This window comes from Ambystoma mexicanum, chromosome 4p (assembly GCF_040938575.1).
Source record: "Ambystoma mexicanum isolate Mex_15411 chromosome 4p, UKY_AmexF1_1, whole genome shotgun sequence".
Lineage (NCBI taxonomy): Eukaryota > Metazoa > Chordata > Amphibia > Caudata > Ambystomatidae > Ambystoma > Ambystoma mexicanum.
Window position 1 is genome coordinate 1142284827 of NC_090927.1, and position 13606 is coordinate 1142298432.

At 50.2% G+C, this 13606-nt stretch overlaps 1 protein-coding gene across 5 annotated transcripts in view; it reads right to left on the reverse strand.

Annotated features, from left to right (window-relative positions):
* Positions 1 to 13606, reverse strand: part of UTRN (utrophin) — a 2010688-nt gene that overhangs the window by 1517278 nt on the left and 479804 nt on the right. For all 5 annotated transcript variants that reach the window (XM_069606729.1, XM_069606726.1, XM_069606725.1 and 2 more), the window contains one exon: positions 10775 to 10876. In XM_069606729.1, coding sequence (XP_069462830.1) covers positions 10775 to 10876 — 102 coding nt within the window. The remainder of the gene's footprint in view (positions 1 to 10774; positions 10877 to 13606) is intronic.

Consider the following 13606-nt stretch of genomic DNA (forward strand, 5'->3'; position numbering starts at 1 on the left):
ACATGACTTGGCAGGACGATTGAAGAGGGTCCAAAGACGCTTTTCCTGTCTTCAGTCTCAGGCCTGGATTCCCACGGGTTGCAGGTTCGAGCAGCTCTCTGGTCGGTGTCTAATGCTGGTGCAAGGTCTCCCAGTTGAAGAACGCAGCAGAACTTGATGCAGGGCCCCTCTCAGGAAAGGAATGGATGCAGGTAATCAGTTTCTGACGATGGCCACTGAAGCACGGCGACAAATAGGGATTCACTTCCGCGGTTAGACTTTCCCTCCTATCTCGGGTCTCCTTGATGCTAGAACCACACATTTGTGCAGAGGTAAGTCTTGTTGCACAGGCTGTAGATCCCCAGGGTCCAGGCCTCACCTCGGAATGGCAACATATGCAACACTGCAGCCCAAACTCAGAGCTGATCGGGCCAAAGGGCTGTCCAGGGGCCCTTCAGAAGGCTCTTCTTTGGAGGACTCTGAGCAGACGTTGAGAATGGATGTTCCCACCACTCCAAGGGTCTCAGCTCCTTCGCAGGACTGCTTCAGATCTTCCAAAGGATAGGGCTCTACCAGGGAAGCAGCAGAAGTTGGTCGCCAAGCCTTCTTCCGACAGGTGCATGGTCTCCTCGCAAGTCTTGCTGCTGGACAGTAGTTTTGGCTCATTCAGTTTCTTCCAGGATCTGGAGTGGGTGCTGGGGTCCCCTTATCCGAAAAGCCAGGTAAGATCAGCAGCTCCCACTAGCCAATGACAGATCTGACCCCCACACACCCCCCAGCAGTGGTCCAATTAGGACCACTGGCGGCAAAACTCATCCCTACGACTCAGACAAACTAGCACCAGTTTGTGGATTGGGACCAGACAGTCCCAAGCCCACTTTCTGGCAGCAAACGCACATAGTACCTCCAGCAGCCCACCAAAAGCCCCATCTTTCCCGAGCACTGGAAGTCAATTTAAGGATTTTTCCACCAGGCGCTGCAGGTGAGCTGATCCATCGGAGGACCCTCCTGGGCCTCTGTTTGGACTAATTTCGTTCCTGGTTTGGGCCCCCTGCCCCTGCCTGCATCCCTCTTTCCCCACTGCTTCCCAGCTTGGCCTCCTCCTTCCTCCCGCCCCTCAGCCCATCCCCGGTCCCTTATTGGCTGATTTCAAAGAGCCATCCGAGGCTCGTATCGAGCCTGCTCACCGCTTCTGCCTTTTCCAACAGGTGCTGCAGGTGAGCTGATCCATCGGAGGACCCTCCTGGGCCTCTGTTTGGACTAATTTCGTTCCTGGTTTGGGCCCCCTGCCCCTGCCTGCATCCCTCTTTCCCCACTGCTTCCCGGCTTGGCCTCCTCCTTCCTCTCGCCCCTCAGCCCATCCCCGGTCCCTTATTGGCTGATTTCAAAGAGCCATCCGAGGCTCGTATCGAGCCTGCTCACCGCTGCTGCCTTTTCCACCAGGCGCTGCAGGTGAGCTGATCCATCGGAGGACCCTCCTGGGCCTCTGTTTGGACCAATTTCGGGCCTGGTTTGGGCCCCCTGCCCCTGCCTGCATCCCTCTTTCCCCACTGCTTCCCAGCTTGGCCTCCTCCTTCCTCCCGCCCCTCAGCCCATCCCCGGTCCCTTATTGGCTGATTTCATAGAGCCATCCGAGGCTCGTATCGAGCCTGCTCACCGCTGCTGCCTTTTCCACCAGGCGCTGCAGGTGAGCTGATCCATCGGAGGACCCTCCTGGGCCTCTGTTTGGACTAATTTCGGGCCTGGTTTGGGCCCCCTGCCCCTGCCTGCATCCCTCTTTCCCCACTGCTTCCCAGCTTGGCCTCCTCCTTCCTCCCGCCCCTCAGCCCATCCCCGGTCCCTTATTGGCTGATTTCAAAGAGCCATCCGAGGCTCGTATCGAGCCTGCTCACCGCTGCTGCCTTTTCCACCAGGCGCTGCAGGTGAGCTGATCCATCGGAGGACCCTCCTGGGCCTCTGTTTGGACTAATTTCGTTCCTGGTTTGGGCCCCCTGCCCCTGCCTGCATCCCTCTTTCCCCACTGCTTCCCGGCTTGGCCTCCTCCTTCCTCCCGCCCCTCAGCCCATCCCCGGTCCCTTATTGGCTGACTTCAAAGAGCCATCCGAGGCTCGTATCGAGCCTGCTCACCGCTGCTGCCTTTTCCACCAGGCGCTGCAGGTGAGCTGATCCATCGGAGGACCCTCCTGGGCCTCTGTTTGGACTAATTTCGGGCCTGGTTTGGGCCCCCTGCCCCTGCCTGCATCCCTCTTTCCCCACTGCTTCCCAGCTTGGCCTCCTCCTTCCTCCCGCCCCTGAGCCCATCCCCGGTCCCTTATTGGCTGATTTCAAAGAGCCATCCGAGGCTCGTATCGAGCCTGCTCACCGCTGCTGCCTTTTCCACCAGGCGCTGCAGGTGAGCTGATCCATCGGAGGACCCTCCTGGGCCTCTGTTTGGACTAATTTCGTTCCTGGTTTGGGCCCCCTGCCCCTGCCTGCATCCCTCTTTCCCCACTGCTTCCCGGCTTGGCCTCCTCCTTCCTCCCCCGCCCCTCAGCCCATCCCCGGTCCCTTATTGGCTGACTTCAAAGAGCCATCCGAGGCTCGTATCGAGCCTGCTCACCGCTGCTGCCTTTTCCACCAGGCGCTGCAGGTGAGCTGATCCATCGGAGGACCCTCCTGGGCCTCTGTTTGGACTAATTTCGGGCCTGGTTTGGGCCCCCTGCCCCTGCCTGCATCCCTCTTTCCCCACTGCTTCCCAGCTTGGCCTCCTCCTTCCTCCCGCCCCTCAGCCCATCCCCGGTCCCTTATTGGCTGATTTCAAAGAGCCATCCGAGGCTCGTATCGAGCCTGCTCACCGCGGCCCTCGCGGGCTAAGAGTCAGCATTGCAGGCTTCCCCTGCTCAGTTCCGCCTCCCCCTCCATCCTCCGGGCCCTGATTGGTCCACCTCCCCTTTATCCTCGACTTTCCCAGGGCAGCCCTCTGCCCGGCAGCCCCTGCGGCGAAGGGCCGCAAGGCCAAGGGCGGCTCCAACAGAGGCGGCTCCAGGAAGTGTCAGCAGGTGTCCGCAGGGGAAGCCAAGGAAGCCACCAGACACCATCAAAACCGTAAGTGTTGGCTTGGGTGAAGGGTAGAGCAATTACTCTACTCCAGAAAGCTCCTGCCACTCTAACCTACATTTCAATGGCCTGCAGTATAATGTCAACCAGTGATTGTTGGCATACGCCACACCTAGATGGAATCTCTAATAACCTCTCTGTGAAAGTTGAAATTAGAAGTGTTCCCACTCTCATTTAGAAGTGATCCAATTGCATTTAGAAGCGCACCCAATTGCATTTAGAAGTTGCGCCCATTAGCCTCCCTGAAAAAGTTGAACTTAGAATTGTTCCCAATTGCATTTAGAAGTGTACCCATTGTCATTCAGAAGTATACCCAACTGCATTTAGAAGTGTACCCAATTGCATCTAGAAGCGTACCAAATTGCAGTTAGAAGTATACCCAATTGCTTAGAAGCACCAATTAGTTACTTGACTAGTTGAACGAAGAAGTGTGCCAAAAAAAGGTGGGTCACCGATCCTAGAACTACAATCAGAAAACCCTCCTAAATCAACCCAAAGCTCACACCAACCATGAGCGCACCAACTCCACCAGTGCCCGTCAGAAACTACTCCCGTGGACCTCCTCCACTCTCCGATCTGCCCTCCTTCCCGCCCCCCGCCCTCCCAAGACAACCCACCCTCCTCCGCAATCCCTGCCAGCACCCTCTCTAAACACCAAGCCAGGGGGGCACGATGGCGTGCCACCCACCCCATGACCACTCATCTCCTGAACCACACCGCCACTCACCCCAATACCTCTCATCCCCTGAACCACACCGCCGACCCGCCTGCACTGCCCATGCCCGCTCCCCTCACTACCACGCCCCACCCTGCAATCACCCACCCCCCGCCTTGCCATCTTACCCCTGCCACCTCCCCCCGCCCGACTGCACCCTTTCCCCTCCCTAAAAACTGCGCGCCTAGCCCTAGCGAGAACCGAAGCTGCCTCCCTCTCCCCCTCTGACCTCATGGAGTTGTGAATATTGGCCTGCGTCGCATCTAGATGGAATAATGCTAACCATACCACGAGTGAACCACAAAGACTAGCCTGCGCCAAATTTAGACAGAAATGTGACTGTTAGCATGTGCCACACCTAGATGGATTTTCAGAAATGTGATTGTTAGCATGTGCCACACTTGGATGGAATCTCGGGTTTGGCCTGCGCCAAATCTAGACAGAAATATGATCGTTAGCATATGCCACACTTAGATAGATTCTCAAGTTTTATGAATCTTAGCATGTCCACACTTAGATAGAATTATGAATGTTAGCATGCCCACTCTTAGATGGAATTGTGAATACTGGCATGTCCAAACCTAGATAGAATTGTGAATGTTAGCATGTCCACTCTTAGATAGAATTGTGAATGTTAGCATGTCCACACTTGGATGGAATTGTGAATGTTGGCATGTCCACTCTTGGATAGAATTGTGAATGTTAGCTTGTCCACACTTAGATGGAGATGTGAATATTGGCCTACGTCGCATCTAGATGGAATTGTGAATGTTAACATGTGAAAGATGCATTAAGAAAGTGTGCCCTATAGCCTCTCCATGAATTTAGAAATGTGCCCAATAGCCTCTCTGGTAAACTGAATTTAGAAGTGTACCCAAGATCCTCTGTGACAGTTGCATTTAGAAGTGTGCCCAATAGACACTCTGGAAAGGTGCATCTAGAAGTGTGCTCAATAACCTAGCTGTGATTTTAGTAGGGTTCCCAATAGACACTCTGTGAAAGTTGCGTTAGAAGTATGTCCAATATCCCCTTAGTGAAATTTAGAAGTGTACCCATAGCCCCTCTGAGAGTTGCATTTAGAAGTGTGCCCAATAGTCTCTCTAGGAAATCGAATTTAGAAGTGTTCCCAACAGCCTCTCTGAAAATTGACTTAATAGTACGCCCAGTAGACTCTCCGTAGAAAATGGAATTTAGAAATGCGCCCAATGGCATCGCTGTGAAGGTTGCATTTAGAAGTGTAACCAATACCCTCTGTGAAAGTTGATTATAGAAGTGTATCCAATAGACGCTCTGTAAAGTCGAATTTAGAAGTGTTCCCAACAGACGCTCTATAAAGTCGAATTTAGATGTGTTCCCAATAGCATCTGTGAAAGTTGACTATAGAAATGTATCCTATAGACACTCTGGAAAGTTGCATTTAGAAGTGTGCCCAATAGCCTCTAGTAAACTGAATCTAGAAGTGTGCCCAATAGCCTCTCTGTGGAAAACTGTATTTAGAAGTGCGCCCAGTACCCTCTCTGGGAAAGTTGCATTTAGAAGTGTGCTCACTGAAAGAGCATATAACCGATCATACCACACCACCATGCTTACTCTCTCCTTACATCACCACTCAACTAGAACACAGAGATACTATGACACCATTCGGTATAACTGTTCTCATACCAACATTCCGCCGCTTACTCCACATCATTCTATGTAATCACTGCTGGTTCCACACCCCCAGCCAGGCTTTTTCCTCAGGCCTAACGCAGCCACATCCGTTCCGGATAAATCCTGCCAGAACGAACACATTCTCCTGATCTCTCAACCACCACACCTACCGCTAAGAAGCAGCTACTACACGAGTCCTGCACGAGCTGCACACATACCCAGTGCTCACACGCACCGTTTGACTCTCCCTGCTCTCTCTACTGATCTGAACTTCGGTTCCCAAGGGCGTTCAACCTACAAGCGCCTTCAGACCATACCAATGGTATATAAGGCGCTATATAAGTGCAAAATAACAATAACAATAACAATTTTCCAGGCCTCACAGGCCAGGAAGAAGGCTAAAAGACAAGATGGCCTAAGGACAAGCGAAAAGTCTTGTGGCATGGCCATGTTTGATCACTAGCCACAGTTAGTAGCCAAATGCGGTAAACACGGAAAGACTAACATGAAATGCTCCCAAAAAAATTGTAAAAAGTCTGCTGCCACCAGCTTGTCCATTTAGCACACCTAGAGTAACCAAAAATCCTCGAGTGTTAGTCTAGGGCAAAACAGGTGTACCCCATTGTACTGCATTGTAAGATGCATTGTAGAATGATAAAAGCTCGGGTCCGACTTAAAGACATTCACTCGATTCTGGTGTTCCTCTCCCTGGTACTTCGGTTCCTGCAGCAGCAATGGAAGTACAGCCAGCTCCGAGAGGATTTCCAGAAGAGCTGGTCTTGGGGTCGATTGGTCCCACCAACCGAAGGGGAGCAGTCATCCTCTGCAAGTCTTCTCTAGTCGAGGCAAATTCAGAGCTTCAGCACTGCAGCAGGGCTTCACCCGGCAAGCCAACGGTCCAGGAGTTGCAGCAGGAGTCTCTTCCAAGTTCTTCTTCGGATTCCTTCATCCAGTGGTCGACTCTGCCTTCCAAGCCAAAAAGCCTCACTTTTTATGCAGGTTGCTCCCATTCATTCAAAGTCTACCTGTCAACACAAAGCCTGGTGGCTGTCCTCAGAGGAAAGCCCTCCAGCCAATCACCCTTGGGTACATTCCTGTAACCAAAAAGACTAAGCACAGGGAGTTTCAGGCACCTCCCTCACTTCCTGCCTCTGCCGGACATGCTCGAGCCAGAGGCCGGCTTCACTCGTGAATCCAACCAAAGACTTGAGTCATTGGACTGATGGACACCAAGGACCGGCAAGCATTGTAGAAGCCACAGATCGCTTATAGTTAATGCTGGTAGGCCCAGAAAACACCAACTATTTTGTCATGGCATACAGGTCCAGAAGGCCCCTTGGTACGCACAATTGTAGTTCCAAGAGTCCTCACACAAGTATGGTGAAAGTACGCAGTCCAGGAAGCATCTTAATTTAGGGAAAAGACAGAGGCTAGCACCCAGTCTAAGGTAGAAGGGAACAAAATAACATCACTCACCTTGATGTTCTTTTATCCCAGGATCTCTAGGACCTGTGTGGCAGGCTGGCAGAAACACATGCATGCGCACCTGCAGAGATGTTATCGGAGAGTGTGCTGAAATGGGTGTCACAAAGAAAACGTTGCAGGAATTATCTGGGCCTAAACACTGATGGCAAATATAATGTGGATCTGCTGGAATAAGGCCACAAAGAGGAAACAACTAGCTTGAAGCAATGGACATGCACTGCAGGAAACGCCCCTCCGAGGTCAGAAATGCTGAGCAGTCATAAAATAAATGCTGGCAGAGATAAAGCTGAGCTGCACAAGTCATGCTCCTAACACATGAAGGATGGCAAGGCAGGGGAGCCGGTGGGGCGTGGGAGAGGTATAGACAGGCATGAAGGGACCATGCATTCCAATTCCTTGTAGCAGTACGCTTCAAGTATTGGTCCCCGTCAAGAGATGCCGAATATCCTACAAGAATGGAGGACGTAGGATTAAAAATGTTTCGCTACCGCTATGAAAACAGCACAAAAAAAGAAATTCTAACAGAAACATGACACAGTAATTACTAGTTTTTTTTCTTAGAATCAGACTGGCGTTTAACTATCCGTATTAGAGCAAAGATTTCCAAAACAACTAAAACATGGTACATTTCCCCCACTTCGAAAAAGGAGAATGAATGGTTGTGTTATAGATATCACAGCTTTTACAGAATGCAAACAAAGAAATCGACTTTTCTCTTATTGATAATGCAACCCCAGGAATGTCCAAGGATTGTTAGGAAGAATTCTCATAAATGTACTAATTCCCTTCACCTTATAGACCCCCAGCAACTTTGCTGGATTTTGAGGACCTGATTTTTTTACCTGGAGAGAGTGTGAGCCTATTTTCCCCACTCTCTCATGTATTTTGAATGTGTTTTACTCTTGTGTTCTTTGATTATAGAGTTAAAGACAACTCCATAGGCATCATCTTTTCATTTGTGTCCCACAGCGCCCTCAGTGCAATGACACAGGTGAAGCCTTTTGGGCTGTCCCAAGTTTTAAATACCTTCTCTGGGATAAACTACTGTTTCCCAGGGAAAGTAAAGTGAAATTGACTTTACTAGTCTTTACAAATTTCTAGACCCAGCACACCATATCTTACAATAGAATGCTGGAGGGGTTACTTGGTATCCCCTATGTCTAGAAAATCATTTAGCAGTCAAATGCTACCCTTTCCTCTCGAAATGGCTGGTGGCAGTGGTTTTACAACGAACTACCATGGTTTTTCCTGACGCGAACACTGGTAGCAGTAAATCGTGGGAGCCATGTTTTTCAAGATGGCGTCTAAGCCCCCTTTGTTTAAACAGGTCCCGGTCTTTTTTCGCCATTTCTTTTTAGAAAGGTCCTTCTTGAGTTTGTCTACGCGCCAAACCAGGTTTGGTCCCTTTGTTCTTATGCCTTTGGCGGGCTTCTGGGCTGAAGACCGCCTCTGGCGCCCGAGTGTCTTGGGTGGGCAGGAAGTGAGGGAGGTGCCCGAAACTCCCTATGCTTAGTCTCCTAGGAGACCCAAATGCACTCTGGCGTGATTGGCTGGCTGACTGTCCGGCAAGGACAGCCACCCTGCTGGGTGAGTGGCAGCTAGGCTGGAATGAATGGGAGGAAACTGGATAAAAGGTGAGTCTCTTGGCTTGGAAGGCCGTCGACCACTGGAACGAAAGAACCGAAGACGAGCTGGAAGAGGAGGCTGCAGCAACTCCTAGACCTTTGGTTTGCGTGGTGAAGCCCTGCTGCAGGTCCGGATCGCCAACTTCATCTCGACAGGGTAGCCCTTCAAGGACGACTTCTCCCTTTGAGTTGGTGGGACCAATCATCTCGAACCTTAAGGCACCTGCATACCATTCTCGGAGCTGGTTGTATTTTCCTCAGAGTGCTGCAGGAAACCTAATAACCAGGGAGAAGGTCATCAGTTTGTGTGCTTGTCTACAGCTACCGGAATTGAAGATTTGCCTTTACTGTTGCCAGCTTTTTGACCAGTCCCAGTGCAGGAGTCCCCCAACGTCCTCCCTCTTGTCCCCACGACTGAGGCTCAGGAACAGCGAGATCTGCAGGAACTGCCAGGAACTGATGTCTTCAGCTGCATCTTTTTCTTCATTGTAAGGTACTGTGAAAACCCGACCAAGATAACTTACCTCTCACTGTGAAAGTGCTTGAAACTTTGGCAACTTGCAGCTCTAGTCAGCTTGTGACCCAGCATATGAATCTTTCTTTTACAAACTACTTCTAAGAACTTTGGCAAATACTTTTCCGTTTCACTACCAGAACTGCCTATCCTGTACAAGACATTAGCCCATTGACTTTGGCCTAACCTATTGCATTGAATTGACTCCTCTGGTGAATTCAAACTATTTGCACTGTCTAAGAATAACTGTAAGCTTCTTTTTATTAACCTATGCCTTTTTGCTCCTACTTCAAACACTCTGAATGCCATTTTGCTCCTCCTTCAAAGTAGTTTAAATTTCTCAAACTGATATTGTGAAGTACTGAAGTATATTTTCGTGCAATATAGATTGCCTCATTCTAGTGAATGTTTTCTGACTGTAAAATAAATTAATAAGTGTTTTACCAAGAAACCTTGAATATAAGGGTCTATTTGAATACTTGTGATTGTAGACCTCTGTGTAACATAATTACAGCTCACATTCCCCTCTTGAGATAAGCCTGGCTGCGCAGCAACACTACCAAAACTGTGTAGTACCGACTTATACCAAAGGTTGGTTTTGCTTACACCTGTAGTCCTTGTTATGTGTAGTGGTCCCAGAGGGTACTGCATACAAACTTTGCCTAACAAGGATACAAATGGGTGGCACTTTGCGATGCCGTCAAGGGAATTGTTAGCAGCAAGCCCCTGGAAGAGGAGTAGTCCAACTACACTACATGATGAAGGACCCGACCTAGATCACCTGATTGGGTGATGCCTGCTGTAGTGTGGGTGCTTAGAACCAAATCCCTTATAGGACTGTGTACCTGGACGGAATGAAACATCTTGACAAGGAACCAGGCTGTGCGCGAGGAGCCCAATACTTGCAGGTGAATCATGGTTTCAGAAGGGGCAATGCACACACAAACTTATTAAAACCTTTTCATACATTGGGTCAGGAATATGAACACTCTGATCCTGTGTAATGAGATGGTCTACGTGATGGAGATGAAGGGGCAGTAAAGAGGGACCTATGTACAAAATGAAAATTTCAAATGTAATGCCACTAGGATGTGTATTCAATAGATCCAATAAAAGTAGTCACATTTTGCTGATTGGGATGTGAATATTTCTCTGAATTATTCAACTGAAATAATTTTAACGAGAATTAAATTCTGTACTCGGCATAACTTCTGAACATCGGTGGAAAAGTACTTTCACAAGCCTTTCCCAAAAGGTATTTTGAGGATGATTAATCGCGGTTTCATTGTGAACATTGAATAAACATTACATTTGCCAACGGACAGGGTTGGTGCAAGACCTTTTGCAGCTCAAGGCAAAAGATCATTCTGCACCCTTCACATGTTGCTACTTGGATGGACAATCTGGTGGGCCAACAATGTGGGCCAACATTGTGGGCCACTAGGTTGCCACCGGGCCTCCATTTCCTCTAGAACCAAGCCTGTTACCGCTATTGGAACGGTATATGTCCCAGAAACCCACTGTAAAATAATAGTGACCATTTGCACTCCTTTGCTTTTGCACAATGAAAAGACGTAAACCATAGTAGTCACAGGTTATGTAGCTTGGGTTTGCTTGAACAGCTAAACACCACAAAAACTGCTCCAACGGCAACAGTGAGCCACTGGAGGAATTTTGCCATTGAAGATGGCCGCCAACACAATTTCTTACTTGCTCCTCCAGCAGCTGCTGCCACAGGATGTGGGTCTCCTGCAGTTTATTCCAACGGTCTTCTGTCCAGCGGCACACAGCAGCCCAGCGCTCACCTAATCTCTGGAATAAAAGTAACAAAGCGGGCACATTATATTCTTCCTGTATTTATACCAAAAATAAAGAATTTATGTATTAACTTTTGTTATGCAATTTACTGAAAACACAAGCATCTTTTACAGAGCATTTTCTTTTAGTTAACTTTTGTTATGCACAGGCGTGGCTAAACAGCCATGAGCTAGGACGCTTCTCTCCGGGGCTCCCACTGATCCGGCAAGATCCTACAAACGCGCGCTTGTTGATGCCATTACAAAAGCACCAGACATGAAAATCTAGCTGTGGGAATATACAGTGCACACTGGGACCGCGATATCGGGAAGCCCAGCGGTGCTGAAATGTAACTAAATGAACAAAAGTCATGATGGAGCCCGGCTGCGTTGAAAAAGAAGATGGCGGCGCTCCCAGAACAAAGGACCTACAGCAGCTACTGTTTCCAAAAGACTGATACTGTTATGCAGAGAGAAGGTTAACTGCACAGTCCTACCAACGAGGATAGAACGAGCGCTGAGAAGGCTGATGGTGGTAGTGCTCGCAGACCCCGTTACCCTGAGGGTAAGCGAGGAGACCAGGAGAGGCGGATCGAGGAGCGCTTGAACACCGAATAATTCAAGCCCAACCCAATGCATACTGCCCTTAGGCAGTGTGATATGCGGAGACCTACAGCCACTTGCCAGACGGATTCTAAGAAACTTCTCAGTGCGACTGACCCGGACCGGTGCGCGCATGACCTTCCAGCGCTTCGGTGCGGTCAGGTCGGGTGAGGAAGCGCGACAAAAGGAAAGTGCCGCCCGGACTACTACTAACGCACATTAAGATGCGAGAGATTGGCACCACCCCATAAAGTGCCCGAGAAGACCACACAGAGCTGCGACCAGTGACAGCAGTTGCGGCGAAGTCACGCTGTCCGGGCCAAGCGGAATGCAGCTATTAGTATACACTCCCACCTCAGGCACGCAACCGGGACAAGTAATGATCAATGCTTGCGGATACTGAAGGTGCCACCGACATGTGAAACCAGGGGGGGGGACCCTTGCAAGACCACAACGGGGCAAATGCCAAACAAGGCCAATAGCAGAATGTGAGACCATTACCCACGCAAAACTGGAAGGCATACCAGCACACAATGGTGGCAACTGCTGCGGACAAAGACTGAATACAGGCTCGACCAGGACCTCGTCACCAGTCCCCGAGGTCAGCACGCAGGTGGATACCCAACTACCAGACCCGAGAGGACACCCAGTCAAGCAAAGGGGCGAGGGGGGTAAGGACAGTGCTACGCGGTCTTGGCCAGTCCTGTGCAGACAGACTCAGAGGTCGGCACGCAGGCTGACATCTGATCACCAGACCGGGGAGGACTCCCGGACCGATCAGAAGAACACGGTACGATGGCAAACAGAGCACTGACCTGGCCAAAGGATTGGAGGAGCACCCCCCGGATGATCAAAGGTCCGCCCTCCTCATGGGCCCGCAGGAAGACTAGTCAGAGCAAGCACAGCCCAGCACAGGGAGGAATGAAAACTGCACTGAACGACGCCACGAGGCATACATTTTAACAGCAACCTAGGCAGTTAAGGAAGGTCAACCCCGCCGGACTGAGGAGGCATAGGGGCCACGACCAAGCTAGGGAGATGCAATAAGAGATCTCTGACACTAAACCCACTTGTCTAATCAGTGCACCTCAATTTGCACTAATATCTACAGACGCACCCCACATCGCAAGCGCAGCTGGCAGCCCCCAATTAAATCATAAGCACCACACGAGCCGAGGCAAGCCGAAGGATCCAAAAGACTGGCCCCAACCAATGCGAATTGATACACTAGGTGGCACCGGAATGGCATCCAAGTTGCCAAAAACGAAGGAGAAGCAGTTAACAATGGAAGAATTCACGAAAACACCACAAACAGAAGGTGCCAGAAACAGAGAGAGGAACCCGCCAACAGACTCCGCACCAGCACGCAATGATCAACAGATCCTGGACACGATTGCAGACCTGAAAATAGCATGGGAAACCAAACTGGAGGCAGCCATGGTTAAACTTAACACACCACTGGATCTTAAAATTGGGGCAGTGCAAGAGGATGTAAACCTACTGAGACAAGACATTAAGAAAATATCAGAACGGACAGGCGTACTGGAGAAAGAAGTAAACACTAACACAGCAGCTTGCACATCACATGCTTCGGAGATCCACATACTGAGACAACAAGTGAACAACCTGGAAAACAGAGCAGAGGAAGCGGAAGGACGGGCCTGCAGAAACATATGCATCGTGGGGCTCCCGGAAGGAGAAGGACTGAATCCCACAGACTACATTGAGACCATGCTGTTGCAAGAAATTGAGGGAGGAGCGCTTACCCAAGGGTTCGCGGTGGAAAGAGCACACAGGGCCCTGACAAGGAAACCGCCGCCAGGAGCACCACACCCCCCCCCTCTCCCCTGAGACCGATAATTGGCAAAATATTGAACTTTCAGGATAGGGAGAATTTCCCAGAATTTTTTCCAGGAAAGGGGGCACAATACAAAGGGCATCCGCGTCCGTCACGGCGTACCCGGACTATACACTCCTGGTGAAGAGGCAGCGACCGAACTATGGGACTGTGAAGAAGAGACTACAGGAAGCAGGTCTTAAGTACATGTTGATGTACCGGGTGAAGCTGAAGATGTTTCACAAGGACAGGGCACTGTTTTTCAAAACCCCAGAAGATGCGACGGAGTGGCTGGATGCACAGAAC